Source organism: Diachasmimorpha longicaudata, chromosome 9 (assembly GCF_034640455.1).
Source record: "Diachasmimorpha longicaudata isolate KC_UGA_2023 chromosome 9, iyDiaLong2, whole genome shotgun sequence".
In the NCBI taxonomy this organism is placed as follows: Eukaryota; Metazoa; Arthropoda; class Insecta; order Hymenoptera; family Braconidae; genus Diachasmimorpha; species Diachasmimorpha longicaudata.
Window position 1 is genome coordinate 4,974,075 of NC_087233.1, and position 27,438 is coordinate 5,001,512.

At 38.2% G+C, this 27,438-nt stretch overlaps 3 protein-coding genes across 4 annotated transcripts; 2 read left to right on the forward strand and 1 right to left on the reverse strand.

Moving 5' to 3' along the window:
* The first annotated feature begins 78 nt into the window (after nt 1-78).
* Nucleotides 79-2,405, forward strand: LOC135165860 (SREBP regulating gene protein). 2 transcript variants are annotated; one of them, XM_064127614.1, is made up of 4 exons: nt 79-508; nt 951-1,166; nt 1,421-1,633; nt 2,013-2,405. In XM_064127614.1, exons 1-4 carry the CDS (start codon nt 392-394, stop codon nt 2,388-2,390), a joined length of 924 nt encoding a protein of 307 aa, XP_063983684.1. In that variant the 5' UTR covers nt 79-391; the 3' UTR covers nt 2,391-2,405. The 2 variants fall into 2 exon arrangements, with proteins under 2 accessions (XP_063983684.1, XP_063983683.1); XM_064127613.1 differs by having other exon boundaries at nt 81-508; nt 948-1,166.
* LOC135165861 (phytanoyl-CoA dioxygenase, peroxisomal-like) lies at nt 2,292-19,743 on the reverse strand. Its single transcript, XM_064127615.1, has 6 exons — nt 19,690-19,743; nt 4,905-5,050; nt 4,155-4,391; nt 3,793-3,991; nt 3,021-3,182; nt 2,292-2,662 (listed from the first exon to the last, which is right to left on the reverse strand). The coding sequence occupies exons 1-6, from the start codon at nt 19,726-19,728 to the stop codon at nt 2,522-2,524; spliced, it is 924 nt and encodes a 307-aa protein (XP_063983685.1). The 5' UTR covers nt 19,729-19,743; the 3' UTR covers nt 2,292-2,521.
* LOC135165836 (uncharacterized) lies at nt 6,159-27,117 on the forward strand. The gene is made up of 9 exons (XM_064127570.1): nt 6,159-6,852; nt 20,254-20,441; nt 20,832-21,031; nt 21,564-22,005; nt 22,800-23,051; nt 23,531-23,762; nt 24,086-24,319; nt 24,561-24,847; nt 25,103-27,117. Exons 2-9 carry the CDS (start codon nt 20,340-20,342, stop codon nt 25,403-25,405), a joined length of 2,052 nt encoding a protein of 683 aa, XP_063983640.1. The 5' UTR covers nt 6,159-6,852; nt 20,254-20,339; the 3' UTR covers nt 25,406-27,117.
* The last annotated feature ends 321 nt before the right edge of the window (nt 27,118-27,438 follow it).

Genomic DNA, 27,438 nt, shown 5'->3' on the forward strand with positions numbered 1-27,438 from the left:
AGTGAACATTGAATTTAATTTTGAATTTTCCCGCCCGAATCGCTCCCTCCAATCCCACTGGTCCACCCATGCCTTTCATTCCGCCAATGGCGTTCGCTCGAGAATAACCTTAAACTAGTGACATATCGCCACCCCCGCGGTCCTCAAAAAAAAGCGACCATTTTCGCCGATTTCTGCTATAAAAATTGAGTTTTTGGTAATTTTGAAGTGAATAATTGTTGAACGTTACCTGGGGCTTGTGCAATCGGTGGATTTTGGAGGTTCCTGGTGGCTCGAGGATCGATCCAACGACATGAGGTCACCAGGACCTCGTGATGATCCTCCAGAAATGAGTAAATAAACCAGATTTCAGGGATTTGTTGCATTGTTTTTTCATCGGAAAATCAGGAAAATGAGGCTGGCTGCCACCTGGAGTGGGCTTGTACGTCTTCTACGCAGGAGAATCGTACTTGCTCTCATTTTCGCCCTGTCTCTGACATACTGCGCTATTTCTCTACTGGCACATGAAGTAAATAATTGTTTTTATCACGTTATCCCAGTTTTTTAATTTTTTTAATTCGTGAGGGAACTATTTATCGCGATTGAGAATGTGCGAGAAAGTCTAAGAAAAAAATATTTTTTGTTTTATTAATTTTTTTGAAATGTTTTCTCGTCTAATTAAATTTTCAAATTTTTCTTCAAGCATTTAAACAAATTAATTCGCTGTTCTTATTTGAAAGAAAACTATTCCGATATTTGTAAATAATTTTGAAAAAACAACGAATACAAAATAATAGTCGAATAATAAATAAACCATTAATCAAGAATAAATAATAAAAAATAAAGTTCCCTGACAGCTTTTAATCGTCATCTCTTTTAAATTTAGGAACTTTCAACGAAAAATGCGAAAATGATGTTGTCCTCTATTTTAATTTGTTATAAATAAAAATGGACTTTTTTTCCTTCAGAAGATTGACTCACCGGTGGGTAACTATGGAGACGATGGGGACGACAGTATGTTGATTGATAACGATGATATAGGGGCGGATCAGGATTCTGATGACGATCTGGGGGGAAAACATATTCCCTGGCCAGCAATGTCTGCATCTGATGATGCTGGTCTAGATCAGAATCATAATGGGTCGAGTGTCAGTGAGGTTGCACGAACTTGCCGAAATTCCATACAGGTGAATAAAAATTTTGCACGGCCAGCAAAGGGTAATTTAACGGAGAGCTCATAACGTCGATAATTAGTATGATTCATACATGTTAACAAAATTAATTTAAATGAACTATATTAATCTAATTAATTCAAATTCATTCGATTTATCAAATTAATTAAGAGAATTCTAGCTCACGACTGTTCAATCGATTCCAAATAAAAATCTCGATTTAATAAATGTTCCTTTCTTGATGGCATGGATTTTACGGATTGGTTCAGGGTAAAGCTCTAATTGTCGACGAGAGGGGTCTCGTCTGCGCTCGGAAGGAGGTCCTACCTGGTGGCTGCTGCCGAGGGGATCTCGAAAAGACTGAAACCACAGGTGTAATAACGCTCGTCAAACGTGAGAGATATAGCTGTGAGACCTGCAATCCCGAGGGCTGTTGTGCTGTCTACGAGTACTGCGTCTCGTGCTGTCTTCACCCTGGAAAGGTACCACCACAGACGCACAAAAAAAAAAGATAAATTTCCGGAAATTTATCCATAAAGTGAAAGATCAGTAGCAAAGTGGTCGCACGAGCTAACTTGACTTATCTCTGCATCAAGTTTTTGAGTCATATCTCCGAATCTAAGAGAGATAGCAGAATTTTTGTCTCTACATTTCTTGTAGCACTCAATTCGCTCCACAAAAAAGGTCGTAACAAAGTTTCGTCTATCTCCCCTTCATTCCGAGATATTCATCAAGAACTGATCAAGAACTGACTTATCTCGTTTTATCACTTCAGATCTGCATCGAGCAGTAAATTCTCGCATAAAAAAATCGCAGGAAATATTAATGAATGACTAATTAATCATTGTCTTTGGCTTCCAGAGGAGACCAAAGAAGGAGCCCCACGCATCCCCAGTGCGTCGTGAGGCCCAGAAGTCCCGTAGAACCGAGGACACCGTGAAAATAAGATTTCGTAGTCTCGACAGATTTCAAATATGTCTGGCAATATGTCGCACATCTAGTGCCAGTGTCAGACACGAGAACACGTACAAAGATCCAAACTCAAAGCACTGTTACGTCAATTCAATGAATCATCGGTCACCACGTGATGTTAATAATAATATTAATAATAATGGCGACAATGTCGCTGTTACATCTTCTACTGTGCGGTTATTTATCCTTCATTATCCCAATCCTGAATCCTTGTCTATTGATCATGAGAAATGCATTGAGTTGTATGATTATTACTGGCTCCCTTAATCGTTTTGTGCATCGATTTTTTTTATAGTTTATTCTCATCGATTTGCGGCGACATCACTAGCAGATTGTTTATAGATCGAAAAATCAATGTTGATTGATTCAACTTCATGCCATAGAGTCAATATTAATTTTTAAAGATTACATTTCAATCCTCGTGCTATACTGGACTTAAACCGCCAGACGTCCTGCAAACGAATTTCAATGTCCGGGTATCGTCTCGCTGCTACCTCGAGAACTTCTCTCGCCATATTTTCTTGAACAGTTCCATTTACCTGTAACAATATCAACAAACAGGTGCTAGTAACTAACAAATGTAGACGAACGACTTTCCTTTTTAAAAATAAAATCACAACTAAATTGGGAAATCGTAGAATCAATGAAACTTAAGGAAATCTGGGATGATATTAATTCAGAACCAGAGTTTGAAATTGCAAATTCCTCTGGTTTTCTGATGAAACTGATCACGAGACAATCTCTTGAAGTTGGTAGATGTATTCATGAAAATCAATTAGATCTGCAGTGAGAATTTGATAACTGGCTTCGGGCGGGCTCGGAATTTCAACGTTAAATTTTCATTTATTCTTGGATAATTGAATGTAATTTCTTGACAATGGAATTAAAGACCAATACCTCGATGTAGTTGCATTCCGCAGCTGCGTAGTGACAGGAAATTGCTTTTCTCGTACGATTCGATTTGTTCGCACCGGATCCGTGAATCAGAAGTGGATGGAAGAAAACTGTGTCACCAGGCTCCATTTCAAGGTCTATCCACCGAGTGAATTCCGACAGATCCTGTTCAAACATCATTTCTGTCATACTTCAATATTGTCAGAACATTTTCCTCTCTTTTCCAACTTTGAATTTCAAGACTTTATTGACTTCAAAAACATTATTTTCTCGACAGAAAAGACGGAGAAATCAGATCGAGCGATTACGTCAAGAAATTATCTTTTGTGTTTTTATGAATATCTCGAGAATGACCGGTGGCAGGTGATGGGATAGAATTTTATTGGAAAAATGAGAAAATTTCCGATCCAAAACCCTGGTCACAAGTGCTCCTTCATTCAGAATAGCTTTAGATATTTACTAAATAAAAATAAGAAGTCGAATCGAGTCGACTTTTACGCTGGAAGTCTTTCTCAGGGATTTTCCGGATAATTATGGGGCAAAATGGGATTGTGACTGCAGTTTAAAAGCGGAAATTTCTCTGTGTTTCTACAGAGATCTCGAGGAGATTCATTTTTCCATATTTTTCAAGATAATCCATCATTTTTAATAACAAAATCGCATGAATTTTCACGTTCATGCGATTTCTTACATTTTAGTTCATATAAATATAAACAAAACATATATTTACGTATAAATAATTATTGGTATGTGTATATATTTAATGGGCATGTACCTGAATGCCGAAATACATTTTGTTGGCAATCTGGTCCTGGGGATAGGCGTGTGGATACAGCACTCCCCGGAGATGACTCCCGGGGGCGACGAATAAACAGCCGTTTTCCGTGTCGCAGGGCTCAATGGCTGTCCACGTCGCTACAATTTTATTTACCGGACGAATGGGAAAGTAGTACAGGTCCTGATGGGGTGGGTGTCTATGATCGATTGATAAACCCAGTGAAGCAAGAAAAATCCCACGACGAGAAAAAAAATCGACAAATAAAATGACGAATATTATTCCCTTGGCGGGACATTTTTGTTATAAAAATATATTCGCACATGTTGGAAATATAAATTCGGATGACTTGAACTATTCACCTGCTGCTGTTGGCCCCAACATCCGGGGGTTTTGCAATGAGCATGGAGTGGATAGCCATGATATTTCCCCCGGTGAAGCACTCGACGATGTCCAGGATTTTTTTATTCTCGATGTAACAGCGAAATACTTCATCGTGGTTGATATCCTGGAGCTTATTGACGGATGATCGATCCACCACATCTCTCATCACTGTCATCACGCCTCGACCGGTTTTTCCAGCGACGATATCGTCGAACCTGTCATCAGGAGTTTTTCCAATGTTTTTATAACGATTAGATTGAGAGGAAGTTCCCAGAGAAAATTAATTGAAGAACTGAAGTTCAGACGTTATTTCCCGTGATTCCAAGGCCCCGTACCAGGGCCCAAAAGTAGAAAAATTGAAATCAGCGCGGGGGGTGCGTAAAGTATCACTTTACCCTCGAGTAATCAGTAGCAAAGGGGTAAAACTCATGTTGATCCGCGTTTTTAAAGGCATATCTCCGAATCTAAGAGAGATAGCAGATTTTTTGTTATGACATTTGTTGTAGAACTCAATTCCCTTTACAAAAAAGGTTATAACAAAGTTTTTTCTATCTCTCTTAAGTCTCGAGATATTTAGCAAAAACTGGTCAGTAGTCAAAAGGAGTTTGTCTTGTTTTACAGCTTCGTTATTGTAATGAAAAAGAATTTAAAAAATTCTGTAAAAAATCTGAATTTGTTCACAACCACTAATTTGATACTTGTGTAAGTCTTCAGTACGACCTTTTTACCTGCGACTGAATTTATTGAGGGTCTCCTGAGGTATTAGTTTGGGAATCACCAGGTAACCACTCATCTCGTAGAATCTGCGCTGTTCCAATGTCAGTCTCCCAGTGTCGCGAGTTAAAATAAAATTCTCCATCTCGCTATTCTGAAACTAAATAATTGACCTTCAAATTAGAAAATTCAATAAAACACAGAAAACAAAAATAAACAAATGGAAGTTGAAATTAAAAAATAATTCACTGAAAATATTTTTATAAAATTTTTCCACGTGAAGAATTTCTTTTTCTCCTTGAAAATAAATACCAAAGGCTCCCTAAGACAACAGTAAAACCATTCTCAGCCCCTTTCTGTATTGCCCTCGTATAACGCAGTTAACCCTCCACTTTTCAACCCCTCCCATTCATCTTTAACTTCAACACTCTAATCAAACAAGTGGTTGAAGTCATCCCAAAAAGAAAATAAAAAAAATCCCCTGAGACGAAACTTCTCCCTCTCGTCCATTTTTTCCCCTCCACCTGTGCTTTACACCCCCTCCACCCTAGCTACCCTCATTCATTCGTATGAACATGCGCAGTAACTGCGGAATTAAAAACTTTGCGTCATAACATTTCAAGGATTTAATCTTTCCAATTTTCCTTTTTTTTTTATTCACCCTTAATTATTTTGAGAGACGAAGAGCTTCACCTGAATGTTTGTAGATCATAATATAATAAAAGAAATGTAATACGGCATTAAAAAAATAATTAATCATTATAATAATAAATCAATTGAACAATTAGAAAAAGAAACAGCCAAAACGTTGGGATTTTTCTGAGTAAAATCGTCATTATCTCGTTAACGGTCCATTTTAGACGAAATCACTATAGAACCTTTTTTGGAGAGCGGAAAATTTCGAATAAGAAATGTTCTATAAAATTTTCTCCAAAACCCCTTCATTTTACCAATATCTTAAGTTTAAAGTCGAGAGAAAGAGATCTGCGCCGTCAGTTTTATCCCTTCATTTTTCTTTCCGGATAAAAAAATTATAAACAAAAGCTTCAGTCGCTAATCTCTCGGTCATCTCGGACGTCTGGGGGTTTCCCGGACATTCTTAAGGGATACCTGAAGGATTGTCCAGAAAGGGTGAATACTGGTTCCACCGCCACTGGGGTGAGGGTGATATTGCGGATTTGGCGGCTCGAGTGAGCACGTGGCGCACGTCGGGGGTGTTCTACCACCGGCGATCCTCCATACCCCGGTCAAACCACCGCGAACTTTCGCTCGTGACACGCCGCAAGTTTAAGGGCGGATTAAGGAAATTCGAGGTAATTACCGAGGATATTTAATTCGGGAGAATTTATTCCCGTCCAATTAAAAGAGATTAAACGCAGGAAAAATCGAATAAAAAAGAAAAAAAAAATTATCTAATAAAATAAAATAAATAATCAATAATACAATAAATAATACAAATACATCTCGGCGAAAAGAGTGAAATTATATTGTATTAAATGAAAACAAGAAGTGAAAGACAAAATTTCTTAATTGAAAAAAAAAATTGTTTCGTTTAATTTAATTGAAAAAAAAAATTACTAAATTTAAATTAAATTAGTTCTGAATCACTTCGGGTGATCAATAAATTTTTCAAGTGAACGCGTTCAATAAATTATTAATTTTTTTTTATTTTTAATGGAATCTAATGAGATGTATCGAATGAACAGTGAGACTTTAATGACAAAAATGACGAGAAATAAACAAATTTACGGAATAAAAATTTATAATTGAATAGAGAAAAAGTAGGGAAATTTATCGAATAAAAAATTTAAGGGGGAGTGAGCACTACGTGAGTGAAAAATGAGGAAAAATAATTGACCGTTGAACACAAATTTTCTCGTGTATCAATAAAAAGTGAAATGCTCGGGGTGCGAATGCCTCCAACCGCGAACCCGAGGGGATTCGGTTTATGAGGCGTCGAGGGTGAGTTCAATAAATCAAGCCATTTCTCCAGAGACAAAAAACCATTTTCCCCTCAATTACCACATCAACGTACCGTTGTGTCCCGATATCTAGATGCGGAGGTGTTCCAGGGGGTTGAAACGGCCGTCACTCGACGGCCGGAATATTTTTCCGACGATTAAACAATGATTTATTAGGCCGAAGGGATTTAAAGCGATTTTCCAAAAATATTTTAGCCGTTTTTCTAACTCAAAAAAGAAGAAGTTCTTCTGCTCATGCGGTTCCCAGCGATTCCCCAAAAACTACTTCCCCCGGAAAATTAATTTTCCACTTTTCCTCAACTCCAATCGAATTTCCCAGCGGAAATTTTCCCGGCTTTTCGGGGAAACCACCCCTACAATCACATTAGAATAATTTCCAACAATTTCGCTCATCTCCTCGACTGAGAAATTGTCATGTGGGTCACGAGTGTCACGAGGCCCCTCGTGACCCTTAATAAATAATTCCTGTCGTCAATAAGGAATAACCCCATTTCACAGATCGGAAAATTCCCCATAACATTAACTAAAACCGTTTAGCCCCAATTTTTCTTGTGACAACCATTAAAAAAAAAACCTAAAAATATTTAAAAAGTCACATTTTGGGGGTGAAATTATTTTGGATAATGAGTCAATAATTTCCCAGGAATTTTCCCAGGAGAAATAAATTTTCCAGAAAATAAATACATTTCTCCAACATAAAATGTAAAATGAAAAAATAATTAAATTAACAACGATAATTTGCGTGAATGTTTTTTAAGTCCAACGAAAAATAAATGTTCATTAAATATTGCAGGAATTCCGCCATTTTCCTCTGATGAATTCGCGGTGAAAATTGTCTTTCTCCGCGGGAAATGTGAATTTATTCAGAGTTATACCAGACACAATCGATGGGTACAACGCTTTAATTATTAAATACCCTCGGGTCTACAACCTTTCCATTTCTCCCTATGGCAGGGGTGACGATCGACCTTTGACTCACGCCCGCACCACTGAATACTTTTTCTCCTTTCTCATGAGGAAATGAGAATGTCCGAATTTTCCGGGTCTTAATCATGGGGACAGTTCACCCCGTGGGGTCCATAATGACCCCAGTGGATAGTTCGGGGAATTTATTATGGGATTTCAAAGAATAGAAGGATTTGGTTCTGTAAATCTATTGAGTTCTGGCGAAAAATCATTTTCCAGAATTTTCCAAATTTTCCGGAGGCGAATTGGGGGTGAGCCTCGCCGTGCGGTTGAAAGATGACGTCAGGGGGTAGTTAGACACTCCAGTGATGAGTCAGAGAAATTTATTACCGAATGTGGAGGAAGAAAAATTTTTTAGTGAGAAAATATTTGAGTTTTCGCAGAAAAATAATTTTCCGGATTTTCCAGGGGTCAATCTGGGGGCTAACTACCCCCATGGGGTCTCGGATATTTACAGGGGGTAGATGAAGAAATTTAATGTTAATTACTCATCGAGAAAATTCACAGAACGAGAGCTTTTTCGTTTTTCGGAAATTCGAAACTTTTTCACGATTTTTTTGAAAATTTATCGATCAACTCCGGGGGTTGTTTCAACCCCCGTGTAAATAAATCACTAAATAAAAATTTTAAATTGCCTTATTAAGTTAAAGAACACAGTTGGTCGCGTTTTTTTTCGAAATAAAATCCCCCGGGCATGAAAATGGGGTCAGGTTGTATCAAACACGGGGAAATGCCCTTTTATTTTGTTCACCCCTTCGTCGCTTGAGGAATGGACGAAACGTGTAGCATCTGCGGGGGTTGTATGAAGCTATAGTTTTTACGAGCAAGAGAGAGAGCGAGAGGGAGAAACAGAAAGTCGAGGAACTTCCACTGGGATATAAAGTAGAAAATGTACCACTTGGCCAGACACCAGGGCGGAAGTTGGTGTGTACAGCCGGACATTACAGTGGGTAGACACAATGTCGCCATTTTCTCTGCATTTTGTCTGCGGCTTTTACAGCGGAAGACGATAATTAAATCGTAAACAATAGAAAATTTTTTAAATGCGCAGTTCCACTTTTTAATATTTTTTCTCTTCAATTTTGGAGTCATCAGACGAATGAGTCACGTTCACGAGACTCTACGGAATATTTACGTGACGTTACGTATTTTTTATTAAATATTCCGGCGCTAAAAATTCAGTGGAATCGTCAATTTTTCATTCATTTTCCACTACGAACTCATGAATTTTCTTCAAAACGTTCTGACAAATTGAACTTACATAACAATTTTTCCCCCAGACAATTTTTTTCACGGTCACGAGGGTCACTGTCATGTTTCGTGACATTTAAAAAAAACAACAAATGTTCATAACGTCCAGTGTAACTTTTTTTTTCTAGAATTCATCGATTCAATACATATCGAGCAGTGATTCGTTGAGATGTCTGAATACCCCTAATCACTGATTCTATTACCTTTTTATCAATCCCCTCTTTCGAAAGACAAATTCAACAAACCGCAATCAAACCTCCCCCATCGATTATTTTCAACCGCGTTCACCCCAAACCCGAAATCAATTTCGCCCACACGAAGAGAGAAGTTCAATAAAAATTACCCGAAATGTTTGGTATCTCCATCATGACCTGTCCCCCCGAGAAAAATGGCCAAATCACCCCCAATTGTTAAATGACATTACCCCAAAATTACTCGATTATTTTCCGCGGAAAATGACCAAAAAAATTGAGTGGTCCATCTTCCCCTCCCGGTCCATTTTCCCCTCCGGTCTGTGTTATCCAGATTTGCCTGTCCCCGCACCCTGAAAATTCCGCATTCACCCCCCAACTCCCCCTCCCCCCAAAAATCTAATTACAGATCCCAATGTCATCGGAAAAAATGTCCCCCAACAAATGTCGTCCTCTCAATTTTTTTTACTCCCCAAATTATCCAATTCGCAGTGGCCCATCAATTCCGATAAATCACCTGAATTATTATGCCATAGTCCATCATGAATATTACAAGAGTGACCTTGACATGCTACAATGTTTATTTTTGTATATATTTGCATTATTAGCAAGAATTTCTGGAACTATCTTTTCATCGAATCGACGATATCTCGATGGCGGGTAAAACCTTTTGAACCCTTGAAATTAATCGCCTCGATGGCCTCTTCAGGGGTCCAAGTCACCCCATTGTACAGCAACAAAAGGCTCACCCATAAATTGAAAAAACACTGGCCTCTTATCTCTGTAATCTGTTACTTTATTTCGGTTACTAATTCCCCCCCAAACCATCATTTTTCACGAAATCCGGAAATCCTGGAGCCAAATTGGGCTCATGACCAGTGTTTTGAATCGGATATTTACCGATCCACCCCATGAGATGATTTTCAACGCCACTCCATCACCTTCACGCGCCCTTGCTCTAAAGTAAAAAATCAATTTGATTAGAACAGCGAGGGGTGGGGGGGGGTGACACATGGAAATCCAGACGAATTTACGCACAAATTGAAAAAAAAATTATTCGTTTTGACCCGGTAGTTACGGAGAAAATCCCAAATGAATTTTTGGAAATGATCTATAGATCATTCATCGATCGTCAAATCAATCTCACATTTTCATTTAATTCAGGAGGTGCAGAGATCAAATGATTGGTTGGCATTGAAATTCAAATACAAGAAATCAGGAAAATTAATGATCCAGCGTTACGAATGATCTATAGATCATTGATTGATCGCCCCATTAATTTGTTCTTTCAATTCAGAGTGACAATGGTCCATCTGTAGATCTTATGAATGATCTGTAGATCAGTTATGGATTATTTAATGAGCTGTAAATTTTCCGGAAAAGTTTGTAGAAAGTAATGGGGCAAAATGGGTTTGTTATTTGATGAGTTGTTTTTCCACTCCATCTGTTTCGTTCGGTTTCCTCTCAATGGTTTATTTCCACTAATAAAGCGAAAGGTTTTTCATGGTTTTTCTGGTGTGTTCGTCTGTCTATTTTTTCTCACTTTGTCTTCGTTCGTTGAGTGACACCCACCCGTTAACTGTGCCATCACGTCTGGTGTATCTATTTATGTAGTGAAATGAAAATTGTGGAAATGAAAAATGGTGTTTCCATTGAATTTATCTTTTCATATTTTTCCCTGAGACGGGAGCCACATTTTCCCCTGGTTTCTCGATTACCATTGACACTACCGTGGAGCCAAAAATAATCCTAATCTAGGTAGCGAGCCATTTCCCCCGAGACGTGGAGTGGAAAGTTGTGGAAATGAAAAGCAATTTTCCATTGGAAAGGGTTTTCCATCTGTTCGGGAACGACAGAATCACATTTTCTATGGTTCTTTGTCATTACTGACACTATCACGAGGGCGTACGTAATGTCGACATACACTAGGAATTTCTCCGAAGAGAATTTTCCGGGAAATTTTTTTTTAGAAAATTCTGGTAACTGAAAAACGGTGTCGATTGCTCAAGATTTTTTTTCGCAGCTCAACATGACTTCAATGGATCGAAAAATCCTTCAGAAAAACGAAAATACTGGTTTTCCCAGGAAAATCCCTCGGAAAACTCGAAGAAATAAATTCCCAAAATCATAAAATAATGTTTTCCTAGAAAAATTGTTTCTGAATAAATGAAAATAATCGAGTTTACGCTGGAGAAGTCCAGGAAAATTCGAGAAAATTAATTTTCACCTGAAATGTTCCCGGAAAAGTGGGAAAATCCGAATTTTCCGGGAAAATTTGAAAAAATCCAAAAGCTTTGCACGAAGAACGGCTCATCTTTCTTTAATGCCTCTCAAAATTATCCATTCCACCCATTATACCCCACCCAACGCCGGGAGGGACCCTCACCTCACTCCTCAATCGACCCGAAAATCCCCATGACTCGACTGTTTTTTGTTTTGGTTATGAAGTCACCTTGGACTCATCGTTTCCTCCACTCACGTCGGCCATCGTCTGACGGAAGGAATCACCTCGCGTGCAGGATCCCCTCCCCACCCCCTTGGAAAAAAAACCCTGGGCCATCGGAATGAAGACCAAACGGAAGTAGTTGTTAAAAAAAAAAAGTGGGAGGGGAAGAGTGGAAAAAAGGACTCGACGTTTATCCTGACGTTTTGACTCGACGAAAGTAGGACATGTGAAGAATCGATATGTCAGTCGACCAGTATCAATTCGGTACGCCTGTAAAATCAATATATTCGCCTGACTCGCAATCACTTGTTTTGAATTTCAATATAAAACGCAGAAAAACGCGTTTTCATTCGCGAAAAAAAATTCACGAGACGTGATTTGTCCGAAAATTATTATTATTATTTTTATTTTGAGACTGATCGACTGGATTGCTGCGGTAAAGGTCGTAAATAAAGAATTTTTAGTGTTTTCGTCTTTTACATAAATTATTTTCATGAAAAAATAATTATTTTAGAGTATAATGACGTCACAAGTCCTTATAGTTCGGAGTTGACTCACCGCGAGGCGCCACTGGCGCTCCAGTGACGCAAATAAAGTGAAGTTAATCCTGAGCGGTGAATAATTATTTCTTTCAGCATTTGTTTATGATATTGTTTAAACAAAAATGTTCATTACAATCTAATTTCATTCCTCGTGACGCAAATAAAAAAATCTCAATTTTTTTAACAGAATATCTGGGGCAACGAGTCGATATTAATAATTTAGTTGCGGGTTTCTTTCCTCAGTCACCTAATGATATGAATTAAGGACTAACCCAACGTTGTCCTAGACACTTACCGAATTAAATACCTGAATAATAAAGAAAGCCAAATCGAAATTTATTCTTGAATAATTCACAATCAACCCAATTACCCAGTGTCTGGCATCTTGACAATTTTAATTTCCCTCCCCATTTCCACCACCAATCGCCCCCACGTTTGACCTATCCCTCCCATGTATATTTAACACCCTTCGACGGTGAAAAACAGTCACGAGATAATCGAGAAAAAATCTATATGAATGCGGTGTTGAAAGGTCAGTGATCAGATTAGAAAAAGTGAACTCTGGGGGTTGGAAAGCCACCCCTTCCATTCAAGCTAAAATTTTTCTAGTATTCTCTCTCCCATTTTGTATCAAATTAAAATTTCATCTTCAGGATTTCTCCCTTTGTCATCTTTATCATTTAAATTTCCATTCCTCCTTTCGAGTATTTTTTTTACCCACATATTTTGACCACTCAATTAAATTTTTCTCCATCTTTAAAAATATTTCATTCCCTCCAGCAATTTTACCATAAATTTTAAATAAATGAACAATAAAATTAGAATTAAAATTGAGTGAAGTATTCAAAAATAGCAAATGTAAATAAATCAATGTTTTAAATCTTTTGCCCCGAAATATTAAACCCCCGAAATATTTCGCAAAGTAAAATTAGCTCCACCCCCTCACCCACCCCCAGAATAAAAATAATCCTCGTAATTGGACTAACGCTCCAGTAACATTCAAATTATTCTCTCAATTGTTTCAAAATGACCTCACAAATGAAGCTCCTCTCATTACGTATTCACTTCGCCCCCTCCACCCCCTCATAAATAACGAATAAATCGCCAAAAATTTCGTTGTTGATGAATTTCGATGCCCCGTGTGATTTGAGTTATATTCAGTTACGTGAGGACTCCTCTTTTTCCCTCGGTATATCATTCCGTTGGACAAATGAATTTAGCCACGCGAGACCTCGTTTTCTCGTTTCACCCATCCCCCTGGAGCTATTCTATCCCCACGTGACGTTGAAATTAACTCGAATGATCACAGAGCTGTAGCGAAATCTGTGTAGTTACAACTCCCTCTTTTTTACATCCCTCTGTGGCCTGTTTTCCCACACACCCACGTCCTCATGTAGCTATTACGTTGACCCTTGAATTAGCGACTCGAGAAGTAACTAGAAATAGAGTGTCTCTTGACTTGAAAACCGGAAGCAAATTTTTTTTAGGGGGTGGGTTTTATTCCAACCCTACTGGGGGCGAACCTACCCCTGCCCGGGAGATAGACGTGCGGAGGTGGTCCCATTCGATGGAGCGGGAAGAATACCCTCGAATTAAAAAAAAAATTGTCCATTTCGCTCCCATAGAACCCGAGTTATGAAGAAAAATAGAATTGGGATCTAGCAATTGATCAATGATCGAGAGATTCTCTGGCAATCGGTAAATCATCGCTAGATGATTCATAAAAATTATTTCACGCTCAGCTACAACGAAGATCGAGTTTTCTTTATCGCAAGAATCGTGAAATTGATGGAGGGATCTATAAATGATCCATAGATCGTTTCCAAAAATTGATTCGGGATTTTCTCGGGAACCGCTGAGCCTAAATGAATAATTTTTTTTTTAATTTGTGGGTAAATTTACTCAGCTTTTTAATAGAGGCAACCCCAACCCCCTGTCACCCCTCCTTCCACCCCCGACCGAGCGAAAAATTGTGAATAATCGTCAAAAATTATTTATTAACCTAAGTGAAATACATAACTAATAGCGAAAGTCCCAGCGACAATTCCTACAAATATAACGAATGCCCAGAAGTAGACGCAGCAGCTGTAGATGACCTTCTGTACATCGAGATTTTCACCATCATCCTCATGGTTCCGCTGTCCACCGAAGGTCACTATTCGATCATCAATAACAACTCTTCTCATCTCCACACCCTCACTCCCACCGTCACCTTCCACTTCATCAATTTCCCTGTCTTTTTATACTCCTCGTTCTTGTTGAATAAAAAACCACAACATCGAGATATTCCACGATCGAGGTAATTTCTGGAATAACGGTAGACAATAACGCGATACCTCGAACGATAAAAATTTATTCCACTAGTAAATTTTCAAGGAGACAATCATGAAAATGTATCGTAAACTCACTTGGGGATGTTTTTTTTTTGGTCGATGGAGTTTATTCAAGTGGAGGTTGTAAGGAGATTGGTGGTTACGTGCGAGCGAATCGTTACGAGATTGTTTTTTTTTCAGATGATCATGATAATTGAGAATTTCTCAAGTTCGCAGAAATAAAGAAAAATAATCTAGGGGTGAGATTGGAAATTATCCCAGTGGATGACTAGGAAAATTTGCGCTGAAAAAGTCTGGTCAGGAATGAATTTCGCCACATAAATACCGGAGATATTTGCGATATAATATGCAATGTGGGGTAGAATGGAGTGTTTTTCCGGCGGAAAATTCTCGGGGGAGGGGAAGGGGTCGACGACAAAGATTATTTTGCCCCTCATAATTTAATTTTGAGGGGTGTCATGATTTTTTAGAGTTAAAAACGTCCGGAAGAAAATGGATTTTCGAAAATCGGAGAAAAAAAGGGGGGAGAGGATGAAGAGTTTTTCCAGCGGAAAATTCTGCATCTGTTTGAGGACAAATACCATTTTTCCACTCATGACAATGAGTTTATTTCCTCGGGGATAAGTGATAAAACGAAGAGAATCAATTTTCCAAGTGTCTGAATACACGACTCATTTTCCAATTTCATTTTCCCCTTTTCAATGGTTTTTCCTGGGTTTTCCTTTTTCATCGTCGCAGTGGATTTTTTCAGGCGTAACGGTGCTTTCTGGACAACGAACGAGGGAAATCCGATGAAAAGAGAGGACACCGGGACTTTTTTAATTGGAAAAATTCCATTCAAGGAGATTAATCGGTGACAGAGGAAAAGTATCAACAATTTTCCGATTAGAATTTTCCAACGTTTCTTAGAATTGCTGTTTGAGAGTTGGAACTCGTGGCCAGAATTCAGTTTTTTTTTCGGCTGCTGTCGCGTATGGAGACGGTCTCCGGGTGCGAGACAAACGAAAATATTTTACTGAGTTTTCCAAATTTCCCGATGGGAAAATTACATTTTTTTTAATGAATTAGGTCGAGGGAGAGAGCCAATGAGAGAAGCTTCAGTGGATAGAGCGGTAAATTCATAGGAAAATACTCGATTCTCAACTGAATTGAACCAGTTATTCCGAAAATGTCAATAATTTTCCGGTTATAGTTTTTCAATTTTCCGTCAGCTACTTTCTTGCAAGTTTCCCAACACTTGCCGCAATACTCGAGGGATCGCCACGTCAATCTTCTCCTGATACAGTTGTGTGTACACAACTTTAGGTGAAAAGCAAACAGAAAATATGATTGTGAGTTGTACAAAGTTTTCTTCAATTTTCCTAGAGTTTTCCGGAAGAAACAGAAAATTACATATTCTCAGATAATTTTCCGAGAAACTCACGCAAAGAAGAAAAATTCTGTTGCCCGATATTTCCTGAATCTGAATTCCGAATTTCCCGAGATTTTCATTTGTCATTTTCCGCGGAAGATTTATAACAAATGATATTTTTCCAGACAATTTTTCATCGCCCACCAATAGCAAGTTGTGTAAGGGCTCATTGGATCAGTCTCACCCTCACTCTCAAGTGAAGGAAACCGCCATTTCCCCCACTATTTTCCGAGCAAAGAAAATTCTAGTTTTTTCACCGAATTTTCTTTTCCCATAACTATAAAAATTCCTCGGCAAAAGGGATTAATGACCACAATTCTAAACCGACAATTTCCTAGTCGATTCATTCGTTACTTTGTCGCACCCGAACCCCGCGAAATTTGAAAAAGATAATTATGGAAAACTGCATGAACTGCACTGAACTGAACTGAACTCTGTCTTCCCCTTGGAAAGTCGAACGAGATTATTAAGGAATTAATGAGCGGTCTGTGGGCACTAATGGTACCTCCCTGGTTCCGGCATTCAGGATGCCATTGATTTTTTGTTCAACAATTTATTACTCCCTCTCGAGGAAGGGAATTAACGTTAATCCACCTGCTCCTATCACGCAACTTTTTCCCACTCATTTTTGTGATTTATTTTTAGTTGTTTCGTAGCGTCCTCTTTACAAACTAAACTATAAAGAAAAATGACGAACACATTGAAGGGAATCAATAACTATAATTGATCATAAACAATAACAATATTTTACCTCAACTTGTACCATTTATTTTTCCCATTAATTTTCCGATATATCGATTTTCCTCATTTTCTCGAGCAGAAAACAAATGATTACGCGAATAATTACGTAATGTTTAATCGTGATTTATCTCCGTGCGATACGGTACGCAGACGGAGAGCACTTTTCCCGCGTTTTCCAGACAACAGAGAGGTTAGGGGTGATCTTGAAATACTAAAAATGGCGGGCAATCGACGAGACAAAATGAAGGGCGATATGTAGGGATATTCTTTGAAACTCGTTATTGGAATTCTCAATGGGAAATCGAATCTCCTCGGTTCCATGAGTTTCGAGGTCACCGGCTTGATTTGGGTCATAAGGAGCTTAAAGAGCTTCCTGTCTATCCCATCTTTTGAAATCTTTGAAATCGAAAATATCAATGACGACTTTGAGGATCGATAACGATCCCATTAGCCAGTCAGAGACATTCCCCATTCGGTTTTCCACATAAAAAATCACTGAAAGGGATGAATTGAAAATGCTCAGGTGATCTGGAACGCTAAATTTATGAATTTTATCAGCGAGGGTGGGGGGGGGGGCAGAAATGTATGTGACTTCAACACGAATAATAATATTGTTTAAACAATATGATGAGAATGAGGACTAAAGAGTGACTGATCATCCCCTGGTGATGGACCTTCCCTCACAGAAAAATTCAATACTTCAATAATTCCAATAACTTTTATAATTTCGATAATCGTAGCCCTTTTAATTACTAATAATTTTTATATTTCAATTTTTTTAACTGCAGAACCCCTATGAACAACCCCAGTAGCAAAATTTATATCAATTTGCGTCTAAACTCCAAATAAAATTTCCAAAAAATTATTTTCCAATAAAAAAAAAATTAAAATCACTCGAATAACGAGATAATTAACTCGGTCCTAGTTAGTAACTAATATTTATGCAACAAATCACAAATCAGCGCCATCTCTGTCAATATTACGGTTCAATTATGAAGTCATTGCAATCACGAGAAATGAAGTGATTTAATTTCCGTAAAAATAATATTTTTCCCACCCTCATGAATATACGGACAAAAGACTTGATCACCCTCGATAATTAATCTCCCCCGTCACAACTTCCTCCCCCCTCCCCCCTCCGCAGTCTACCCAAATCGTTTGGCGCAATATTTGAATTTCCGAGTGAAACGGAAAATAATGAAACTGCACGAAAAATTAAGGTGCCCGATTGGAGTATAACGAAGGGAGGGCGAAGAGAAGGGGGAGGGGGATCGATGTTGCCATGTGAGAGTGAAGACAATCACCAGATTCCACCACAAATATAAAAGAAAAAAACTTGTTGAAGAGGGAATATTTTACTTATTGAGGTCGCGTACACGAGCCATCGATGGGTTCAAGGTTTTCTGTTTCGTTATGCAGACGATACCCATCAGTGCAAAATGATAATGGTGAAGAAAAATAGGTGATAAGAGAGAACAGTGGAATGGAGTTCACCTTCCCCAGGTGTAATTAATCGTGCGAGTGATTAAACGGTATTAATTAAATTTTAACTAGAATTAATTGATACCCTGAGGGGAGGGCTCACCCCATGTGGGCTTGATGAGGGCAGCCTGAGGGGAGGATAGAATAACGTTAGACGTTTGCTACACCTGGGGCACCTCATCTCAGAGTTTAAATTGGTTTATCGTCATCCCCCCCCCCCACCATTTTCATTTAAATCTGTTTTTTTGTGATCTTTCGGGGTTTGAAATTTCCCGCGAATTTGTTATTTTACACGGAAAGAAATTTTCTAAAAGTTGAACCTCGAGACAATCAACAACGTTTTGGGTCAAGTTTTGTTGGAAAAATTGGACTAATTTTGGCTAATTTTTGGAATAAAATTCACCCTCGTCTCTGGTTTCGCCCCCTGGAGATCTAATTATCACCTAAATTTTTTTTTCGTGTAGTAACACCTGGGCAAAATGGGTTAATGACATTAGGAGGCGATTTTATCGTTATGACTGAGAGATGTCATGACAAAAAGAATTCACGCAATTAATCGTCAATTTCGTTTGACACGTGTTGTTGAATAAATGATTGACTTTTTTACGTTCTTTATATCGCGTTGGGTCTGCCCACAATCATAAAATTCAGGGAGACTACAAAGGGATGATAATTTATTCATAGTACCTCCCAAATTCGAGGGGTGAGTGACAAAAAAAAAGAGGTGAATTTTTTTTTTGTTTTTCTCCGATTTTTCATTCGCTTAATTAAATTCATGAAGTATTTACCGTGACGTTTTCAAGGTAATTGGGTTTTTGTGGGGCAGATACACACGTGTGTTATTAAAATACATGAGCATCCCCTGAGGTTTCCCAGAGAGACGAGAAAATTACGAGAGAAAAGAGAAACATCTTGACTCACGGAGAAAAATAAACAACGCACCCCCTTGTATTTCATTATTTTCATCGTACGATAGTCACCCCATGGGGGTGAAAATGACCCCTGGGAGGGGTTGGGGAGGTTTACGCAGAAATTAGAACGAAGACGTTTCATTTTCATGGATTTTACACTGATTTTGGGAGAGGGGATGGGGTAAATTAGGAAATTTCTGGGGGGAAATTCCTGTGATGCATTGGGAAATTTCCCAGTTGATAGCGGAAAATTTTCTGATGCGTCACGAGATATTTCTTATCGGTAAAAAAAAAATTAGTTTAAATAATTTTTTTCCTCGAAAAAATTCACCTTTTTCCTTAATTACTCATTAATGACTTCCATTTACGACTCATAATTTTTAATAAATTGGAGTTCGAGCCGATTACGTCTGCAAACGTAATTTTTACTTATTTTTGGATTATGTGGCGTTGAATGTTTGTCTCCGTGTGCATTTGGTGATCTCAATCACCCGGAATTCGATTGAATATTAACGATACATTCGCGGTATGCATCAAACTTACCCCGAAATTAATTATTCCCGTCTCTCCTCCCCGAAACATCGATACAAGACGCAGGTACTATTGAATCTCGACAATTAATTCGAGTAACCCACATGCAACTGAGGAGTTTTGCATGGAGCGACGCGACGGGAACGCATAGTGCAGACTCCCTCTGTGCGGCTTCGACTAATGGTCGATAATGGAACCACACCGAGGGAACATTGTAACAGAATTATCGATGAAGACAGTGGAAGCGTGTTATTGAAAGAAAATTAACTGTTAAAAAATTCAAAATTGAAAAAAAATCCGGTCCCGATTCAACTAAAAGAAATTGAATGAGAAAAGCCAAAAATTTATCGGGGAAAATTTCCAAATCGCATATTTTTATTCCTTTTTTACCTAGAATTTTCCTACCATTCACTGATAAGATAAAGTTTCCCCCGGAAGAAAATTCAATACGACATACCGAGTACAAAGAGGAAGCCATCCGGCATTTTCCAATTGGCTGAGAAATGCGAGATATTTTCCCAGTATTTCCCTTTGACTAAATTTTTCCCCCGTCTTATTCAATTTTATCATTCACAGGTAATCACACAATGACGGAAAACGACGAGGGGATGAAAATATTGATGGAGTGAATTTTCTCCCGTGGATCAAAGTCGAGAGGAGGAATGGGCCTTGGGGCCTTTGACGTAATACTCGTCCTTGTTTCCACTTCGGGCCTTCTTCTCAATGCCTATGTACTACTTGTTGCGCTTGGCCTCAATAAAGAAGTAAATAAACAATTTTCTTTATATCCCCAGTTCCCGATTTCGAGAGGAAAGTGAAGTTGGTCTCCAAAAATAACCCAATCACTAGACTAATTTCCCCAATAAATTTCCAAATAAAAAATAATCCGATAATTGAAAAAAATATTTGAGATGAAGAGGTACAAAAGGCCCAAATAAACAACAAATAAAGACCCATTTTGCCCCATTACTTTACTCTGCAGATAATTCCTGAACTCTCTGAGCAGAGAATTGTTGTCTCAGTTTGATAAAAAAAATTAATCGATTGTAGCTATTCTCGACTGTAATATTTTTCTGAATGTTGTTTCAAAGGTTGAGGTCGTTACTGTCAATCAAAAATAATTGTTTCACGTGTCGATACGATTTTCCCTCTAGACTCAGCAACAACAGACAGCCAATACCGTACTTCTGTTAATACACCTTGGAATTGTGGAATCAGCTGTTTGCCTTGCGATATTGGTGTTCAGCAGTGGTGGATGGCCATTGGCAGGACCCTGGTGTACTTTATATGGGTTTATATTCAGTGTGCTACATCCTGTTGGACTTTGGACAGTCACCGGTCTCAACTGTGACAGGTGAAGGACTAAAAATATTATCCTTTAAATTATTAACGTCACCTCCGGATGACTCTCGACAGCCAGAGGGTCGAGAATGACACCAATCGATAGACCGAGAAATTTAGCTACGAATTAAAAAAAAAATCACTCGTTTTGACCAACAACTTCCCGAGAAAATCGTAAATCAATTTTTTTGAATGATCTATAGATCATTGATCCATCGCTGGATCACTATGACTGCCAAAATTATCGTTTCATTCGAGCCATTTTGCCCCACAAGTTCGGCGAAAGCTCCTAAACGAGTTTTGCCGGATGATCTATAGATCATCGATTGGTTCCTCGATCATTTACTCTTTTAGCTGTAACTCGAGTTCTATGGGACCTAAAGGGCCAGTTTTTTTTTTGATTCGCGTTAGTTTTTCTCGATCTATCGAATCGGCTCCTCTCCAGATCTCTACCTCCCGCCCCCCCCCCACCCCAGCTACATTAATTTACATAAAAACTGATTAAAAAAAAAAAAAAAATCCGAGTGTTTTTTTTTTGTTCTCAGGTACTACGCGATATCAGCACCTCTCCATTATACCGCGGTGGTGTCCAGGAGACGCGTCATCTTCGGCCTGACAACATCCTGGATTTTTCCCGTCCTCCTCTGCCTCCCCCCCCTATTCGGCATCGTCACCCCCTACAGATACAATTCTGATTTCGGATGCTGCGTTCCGGAATTCACCAACTCCCGGAGCACCGTCGGCATAATTTACGCGATAATTTACATTTTACTCGGCCTAATGCTCCCAGTCTTCCTCGTGACACTCTGCAATCTCCGGGTACTCGGAATAGCTAGGTATCATCGACACAGAATAGCCAGTGCCATTTACGAAGTGACATTGAGCGCTCAAGTCACGATAACACACCAGAGGAATCCCTTCTACGTGCCAACAATAACAGCACCTAGTGCCGGGGGACCACCGAGATTTCATAGCGCTGCCAGTACTGTAAGTTCACGGCAGATACAATACAGATGAATTGAAAAAAAAAATTATTCATTTTGGTTGAGTAGTTGCTGAGAAAATCCCGTTTCATTATTTACGAATGATCTGTGGATCGTTATGGATCGATCAGTGATCATGTAATTGTGATACACACTTCTATGGGGTGACAGCACATTTTTTTTGGCAAAAGTGTTTATGATATGATTTATCTTGTGTCAGTAAAAATCGAGTTTGATGAAGGATCTATAGATCACTTGAATCGTAGATCATAATAGCCTTTTCCCTCATAACCCAGCCCCTATGAACCCAAATGTGTTTCGCAGGGGTTCAACTTGATAAATCCGAAAATTTCAATACAACTTTTACAAAAATTATCAGTGATCTATGGATCACTGATCAATGGCTCCATGAAATCAGTTTGTTGTCCTCTAATTCGATTATTCTGAATTGCAAATGTGCTGTCTGCATTGAAGAAAGATCACTCCCTCAGACGTAGCCCCGGGAAACTTGAGAATAGAATTTTATAAATGATCCATGGATCAATAATCGATTTCTCGATCACAATCGCTCAGTCCGTCGTAGCACAGGTTCTATGCGTCCAAAATCGTTCCGGTTTTTTTCTCGCGATTGTAACGGAAGTTCCCTGATCAATCGAATGGACGCTGACGAATGGGGTCTGTAATGACCCCAATTCGTTACTCCCATCCCTCCTCGCTAGCTTTATCCGCGATGATCAGTGTTTTTTTGGAGAAAATCGGTAGTGCTACGGAGCGGAAATGAACTGTCTGATGTTTCAGGTCATGCAACTTGTTGTTCCTCTTTACCTCCTCTACTTCCCGTACTGCGGATTAATTTTGTGGGAGGTGTGCAGTGGTGCAGCTGTACAAAATGGCCCAAATATACACATGTGGATAGCGTCCTTGGCCTCACTACTGTTAGCCCTCTCACCTCTGATTAATGGAATTCTCTATGGAGTTAAGTCACGAACACTTAGGAGATCTTTTCAGAATTACCGGAGGAAAAAAGTCACAAAGTCAGAGCTTCAACAGGTGAGTGAAGACAATGGACATTTTCTCGGGGAATTGAAGGAGATGCACCAATTTAGTTAGATAGTGATCGGAATTTTGGCTTGAAATTAAAGGGAATTTTGTCAGAAAATTTGTGTCATTGTTGGCTAAAAATTAATAGGTAGATCAGCGAAATTTTAATGACGATTTTAGCCGAAAATTAATAAATCTACAAGTAATGACGATTTTTTCGAATAAAATAATCTAAATTTAAACGAAAAATCTCATCAGGATCGCAGTAAAAAAATAATCTCCATATTAACTCAGACTTAATATGAATTTCAGCTAAAAGTCAATGTAAAAAAAACCTCCCACCGTTTTATTCCTTTCAACTTTACAACATATCTATCAACGAATGAATCATAAATAGAGTGAATTCATCACTTTAAATCCCTCGATTTTTTTTATCCCTGAAATCCAAGGGGTAAATGCGACGGGGGTTGGTAATTGTTGGATTGCAGGAGATACAGGCGAGAACACCGAGTGCAGCTGGCTCTAGGCGAGCATCAGGGAGTGGTCCCGTATCATTATTTCCATTTCCACCCACTCAGCGACGTCTCAGTGAGGCACTATTTTATTTAGGTACTAATTCAAGGGCTCAGGGCTTTGACAGTGAAAATATCAGGGGTTTTAGCAAAAGTAGAATGCAGTTTGCTTCGTGTAATACACTACAAGTACCTACATCTGATCCAGGTATTGTTGCAAAATAATTTTTTCATTGACGTTAACAATAAAAAAACTATTTTATTTATATAGATTATTGCAATCAATCAATAATAATAATTTATTATTATTATTATATTAACTGTAATTAATTGTTGAATGGGGAATTCTTCAATAATCACAATTAATCAATTAATGGATTATTATTATTTTTGTTGTTATTGTTATTATTGATGGCTTGCAATAATTTTCCATGTAGGCATTTAATTTATTTTGTGGGTAATTCCACGATCCCTCAATTCAACTCGTTACTAACCCTTCATTCCCTTTCGTAAATATAATTTTTTTTAAAGGTGATACCGGAAGTAAACCCGTACGAACCAGCGCAAGTGCAGCAAATCTGGTAGACCAGGCGTATCGTCAAGATACCACAAGTGTGACGCAATACGATACATACCCAAATTCATCAAAACGCAGCCCCCGTATACTCATCACACGTACATACAGCAACGAGAGCCCCGAGGGTGGTAGTCCCCTCCTCAAACGCAACCCCCCAACAACAAACTCATCTACCACATCAAACGACAGTGAGTTTCGTCAATTACTTTATAAATAAATTCATGGAATTTTTAGTTCGGAGAGGATGGGGTAAAATCGTAGCGTGGAAAAATTTAAAGTACATGTGGATACACAGGGGAAGGGGGGAGATGGGGGATGGGGGTGACGAATTAAATAAGTTCGATTTCTTTTTTTAAATTGTTGGGGTCTAAGAATTAATTGGATTTTTTTGAACGCAAAATTTTAATGCACGTAAAAATTAAAAATTAGCAAAAAGATGGAGGAATGCGAGTGCTGGCAGTGACAGCAGCACTGGTAGCAGTGATTACAGCGTTTGGACAACGAAAATATCCCCAAAAGGTAATATCGTAAATTTCAAAAATTCGGTGGAAAATTGGCCGGTGGGGAGGCGTTTCACACGTGTCAAGACACTTGAGGAGGGGGCGACGATGTTCGCGGGCATAAGGAGAAGCAACAATAGTGAGAGCAGTGATACCACTGATACAACAGCAACAACTACAACATCGACACTACCGTCCAGAACGACTGTTCCCACGGTGAGTTATAGAATTATTTCAATGAAATTTTGCGAATACTCGGTCACTGCTAATAGTACATTTCGTAACGAGTGAGAAAAGTAATTTTTACCATACAACAAAATGAAAATATAATTACTATCGAATCCTAACAATTTAATTCATAGTTAGGAATATTAATTATGTAGTTGGAGCTACTGCACTGAACGAGAATTATAATATTAGAATTATGCTGTGATGATTTTTATAAACGTTTTACTGATTTTTTTCGTTCAGACAGAAGAGACGCACCCTAAGGAGGACAGAAGGGAGGAGCCGAAGGGCGGGGAGAGCGAGAGTGAGTCGCCATGGTCGAGTGGAGATGAGGAGAATGGAAAATTGAATGAGTATAATGATGGAAAGATTATTCACGATGGTAATAGCACTGAGGGTGAAATTGTCAAGGACATTGATTGCAGTGAGACCAGAAAGTACAAGAGACGGAGGAGGGACAAGGAAAAAATCATAAGGGAGGAGGGGGTGGGGGGTGAGCGTAAGGGTGGACTGCAATTGAGGCCTCTACTCACACCGTCTTCTTAGGCAAATAAAGATTATTCTCGTACTCCTTATCGATCGTAAAATTTATTTTTCCTGAATTCTAATTTTTTTTGTATTATTATGTCCATATCTGCTCGTAGGGGAGGGGGAGGCAAAGGCAAAATCAAAAAAAGACGATCTGTTTTGCTCCGATTGATGCAATATTACGAGGTGACATGAATAATGAATATTGATACACGGATCGATCCATAATCGATTAAAATTGATCGATTGATGAAACTTGAATTTGGAATTTTCTCAAACATTAGCGGGGCAAAATGGGCAGTTTGTTTTTAAAACATTTTCCAATTTTTTTCTCCTTTTTGAGACGTTTTCTAATTTTTTTTAGAAGATTTTGGAGCTTTCGATTATTTTATACTTTGACTCATTTTGCCCCGTAGCATCAGATTGTCAAAAAAAATATTAAAAGGATCTGGAAATCGACGGAGGATTTGTGATAACTGACTTCAAAAGTTTTTCCATTCATTTTTGTGTAAAAATTACCGAAATTAATTACACGAAAAATTCCCTCTCCCTTCCCCTTTGGAGCAGAAAATTCAAAAGATATATTATTTAAAAAATTGAAATTAGAACCAATTTTGAAGTTCCATAGACGTAAATTGATCCGCACATATCCCAGAAATAATATTTTTGTACTGAATCTCAGGAATCCGAGTGAAAAACAATCAACAAAAATGTAATAAGAAGTAATGGTGAATGATAAGAATGATGAAAAGCCTCGGAATCACAGAAAAACAATTTTTATCCATTGATTTTTTTTCCTCTCGTGGTAATGTAATATATCTCACGTATATCAGAGTGATAAAGTGTTTTATGTGCGTGAAAATTGAGTTGAATATGGGAGCGACGGATACGGAGTATCTTCAGGCGTTTTATTCGAATGACTGTGGACCCCCTCCTCTCTCTGCACACGTAGAAAACACGTGTTTTATGCCAGTGAATCAATCAAATTCACTGGGATGTTGAGGGTATCACAGTGGAGCAGCCCCTGCGGTGAAATTGCTTTTGAAAAAATTAGAGGGAATTTTTTTTGAATTTTTTCACTGACATTGTCGAGATCTCCCTGAGGATTCCGTCTGGCTGTCTCACATTTTGAGTCGAGGGGTAACGGAAGTGGTCGGAAAATTCTAATTTTCCCAATTATTTTCTTTCGATTATATCCAATATCGACATCGGATCTAGGACAAAATATATTGCCAACCAAAATATCAGCAAAGATATATTGGATAAATATATTTAGTCCTAAAATATATTTTCAGAATTTTTTAACAGCCAAATTAAAATATTATATACAATATATTATACAATACATAATATATCATATATAATATATCATATATAATACATAATAAATCAACCTGAACACGACAACTTGTTGAATGATTTCAGATTTTTGTACTAAAAAAAAATTCAATTCTCTAAAGTTCATTTCACAGCAGAGGCCCTCCCACTCCCCATAGCGAAAGAAATTGTTGTTGTTGTTGTTGACAAATAAAAAAAAATCATCGGGAGATTAAGAAAATATTTCTCGCTGGCTGAGAAAGACATTCATGTATCTGTGTACTTGACAGTTGTAAAAAAAAAAAATAACAACAAGATTAACGATAAATTATTGCGAAGATAAACAAATGTTTAGTCTCTTCCGTTGGTGTTGAAAAAATATTTGTTTGAGAATAAAGAAAATTGAGACTGTAGAGAGTGGATTTTTCTCCCCTTCAATTAATTCTTCATTCCCTTCTCCACTATATTCATTTTATCGTTCCGCACTCAACGACTCACATCATTCGTTCCTCTCTCTCGCTTTCACCACAACTTCCTCCTCATCAAATCACTCGACGTGAGTCGATTATCAAAGCCTCCGCTCCCCAAGCTGTCTCAACTTTTGCGAAATGATAAGGAACTATTCTTCGTTGATTTCAGTAATAAGAGAAAAATATCTCTCATTCTAGAATCTTCAATCAAAAGCAACTCTACAAGAAATTACAAATAAAATACGACAATTATTTTAATTTTCA